This window comes from Penaeus japonicus, unplaced genomic scaffold, assembly GCF_977035675.1.
Source record: "Penaeus japonicus unplaced genomic scaffold, GWHDUDI00000001_assembly GWHDUDI00000031, whole genome shotgun sequence".
NCBI classification, from domain to species: Eukaryota; Metazoa; Arthropoda; class Malacostraca; order Decapoda; family Penaeidae; genus Penaeus; species Penaeus japonicus.
In genome coordinates, this window is record NW_028234433.1 from 20,448,422 (window position 1) to 20,451,214 (window position 2,793).

The following is a 2,793-nucleotide window of genomic DNA, read 5'->3' on the forward strand; positions in this document are numbered from 1 at the left end:
CTGCAGTTAACAAGAAAATATATATATATGTGTGTATATATCTAACTTCAGTCCCACAAAATTCACACAAACTTCCAATCTTTTCACAATCACTCACATTCACACTTCATTCAACAAACACATCACAAACAACCTGCTTCACAATATTATTCAATCATTATTAATTATAATAGTCTGCAGTTTGAGATGCTGTACGGGAGGAATACATCTAGCTGTCATTTGATTTATGATAAACTGCACCCTCAGAATATATTTAAGAGCAGAATATACTTAACATAGTGCTGTAACCTAAATAACACTCTTTTCAGCAAATAATAAAGAAAAATCATTGGAATGTCTACTCAGTTAGCTTTATTTTTATATAACAATACATTGTGAATTGTCTTTCGAAGTGGATATTACTCTGGCTTATATTGAAGCTATCATAGTGAAGTGCAAGACTCTATGCAAGCAGTTTTTTTCATTCTTCATTAAAGATTTCCATCAAAGGCAATTTCATAATGACCCCTCACCAAGAATAACCTGTGTGTGTGTTTTTATCGTAATACTCACACTCTTTTCTGGGTAACACTTGAACTGATGTATCATGTGTTGTTTGTCTAACAGATTCCAAAGCACCTACAAATAAATAGATATTGGCGTTTTCTGATGATGATGAATTTACCGTTAATAGCAAAATTGTCATCTCACATCTTACAGAGTTTATATTAAAGGTTCCCATTGATTCATTTGAATAATGGCATATCTGAAGTCTTGCAATCTGTTTCTATTAGCATGGGACTCGTTGCAGGGTCAAGAAATAATGAGCTTTTAATTAAGCTGTTGCAAGGGAGGAGGCGGGAAGCAAGCAGACAGTATTGACAAATGGATACCGAGAACAGTAATTATAACACATGAAGTCGAACTTCAACCACAAAGCAAAAATATAATATAAATCTTTTAATCCAAAAAAATAATATCTATAATAAACACCGTTCTTTGAATGTCTTATTTTCATACGGAATGGATAGGAGAAAAGAAAGAGTCAAAATCGAAAAAAAGATAGGAGGTGGTCCTGAGGCTAGACCAGCTGGTGATGCACTACAAAGCTAGCACTTGACCTTATATTAAAAAAGGGAAATCAAATCGATAATTTTCATACCAATTAGCATTATCTGCCCAAAGGGTTACTCCAGTTAGCGGTACCCTATATGAAGGCACTACCATGGGCTACAGATAATTGTAACTTATATATTTCTTTTGCATTTCTAGCCTAATTGTGTTCTAATATGATTAATGTGTGACATTTTTCTTTTTTTCATAGAAAAGTATTGTTCACAGATAATCCATAAATTATAAAATAGATATACAGCAAAATCACCTCTATGTTTCTGCCCAGGTATATATATGAGACGTTATTGTTGCATTAAGCTCGATACTTCATTCAAAGAATTTCTCCACAATTTCCATTTCTAATACCGTCATCAGTAACATTTGCTATTTACAAATATCAGCTGCATTTCCTTCACTCCAAGTGTTTCATAGAATACCATCCTTCAGGAGGTCTGCCAGGAGTTCCAGCACCCTTTCCTCTCTGGCTGGGAACCCGAGGGCGATGTCCACACTCCCGACCACGACCAAAGCCGCCATCGTCTGCGCCGCCTTGAAATCCGCCTCCAGGTCTTCCTTGCTGTATTTGTGGCACTCCTTCTCTATGCCGAACTTGGCGAGTCTCGAGGTGAAGGCTTCCCAATAGTGAGATAGAAGCTCCGGCTCATGCTTACGTCGCTCGCCCGTTTCCAGAGAAGTGCTGATCAAGAAGGCTAAATCTATTGCCGGCCTTCCGTATGTGACCATCTGCCAGTCGATGATGCAGCAGTCTGTGCGGTCTTCGCCGTTCTTGAAGAGAAGGTTGTTGCACCAGTAGTCGCAGTGGACTAGAGTGTTGAGTTTTCCCGAGGGTGTTAAGACCTTCTGAAGTACATCGGCTGCCATTTTTTTCCCTTGATATTTCTGGAGACCTTCGCGCACCGTAGCGTAATCTTTCCGCGACTCGAGGAATTTCAAGAGCAAGGGGAGGCCTCTCTCTACGAGACAGGTGAAGGACTCCACGGCCTGTTCCATCGAGAGCAGGTAAGGATATCGCTGCTTCAGGGGCTTCTTCTCCTTCAGCTCGAGGGCCACTGCCGCTGCGTGGACATTAGCCAGGGAGGTGATGGCGGACTTGATCTGATCCTGACTAAGGCCTTTGGTGAGGTCCTCCACTTGGTATCCATGTTGACACATGTCTTCCAAGACGAGTATTGATTCTGAGGCTTGTTTGTGCTTAGCATAGTACAGTTTGGGAGCCCAGGATGAGCTGAGGAAATCCTCCGTCAGGTATTTCTTTTCCACCTCTTCCAGTTCAGGTTTGATCTGCAAATTGTAAAAATGTTGTAAAAGCTCTGAACAGAAGATCAAGAGACCGTTCCTTATACCTTAAGTGATTTAAATAGCTCTCAATACTTGTTCATTACTGCATTAAAGCATGTTAGAAATACACGTCATATTCACTTTACTTAAATGAACTGACTGAAAGAAAGAACGAGTTATACAACTTGTCCAATTATATAGAGTATGTTGTAAAACTGATTATGCTTTGAAGATCATGTATTTCACTGTTTACTGAGTTCAAACTGCTTTCTACGGTCACTAATTACTGAATCAAAAGACATTAAGTTGCACAGAATTAAACGATTTTTGAAAACTAAATTGGTAACCTAAAAAAAGATTACAGCAGCGTGGCATTCGGAAATTACAGTTCCGTAGTTTACA

At 39.1% G+C, this 2,793-nt stretch overlaps 1 protein-coding gene across 1 annotated transcript in view; it reads right to left on the reverse strand.

Moving 5' to 3' along the window:
• Positions 1–211: 211 nt before the first annotated feature.
• LOC122264242 (uncharacterized) overlaps positions 212–2,793 on the reverse strand; it is a 57,548-nt gene continuing 54,966 nt past the window's right edge. Inside the window, exon 4 of the mRNA XM_043033036.2 lies at positions 212–2,394. Within this exon, the coding sequence (XP_042888970.1) occupies positions 1,519–2,394 (876 nt within the window). The 3' untranslated portion in view covers positions 212–1,518. The remainder of the gene's footprint in view (positions 2,395–2,793) is intronic.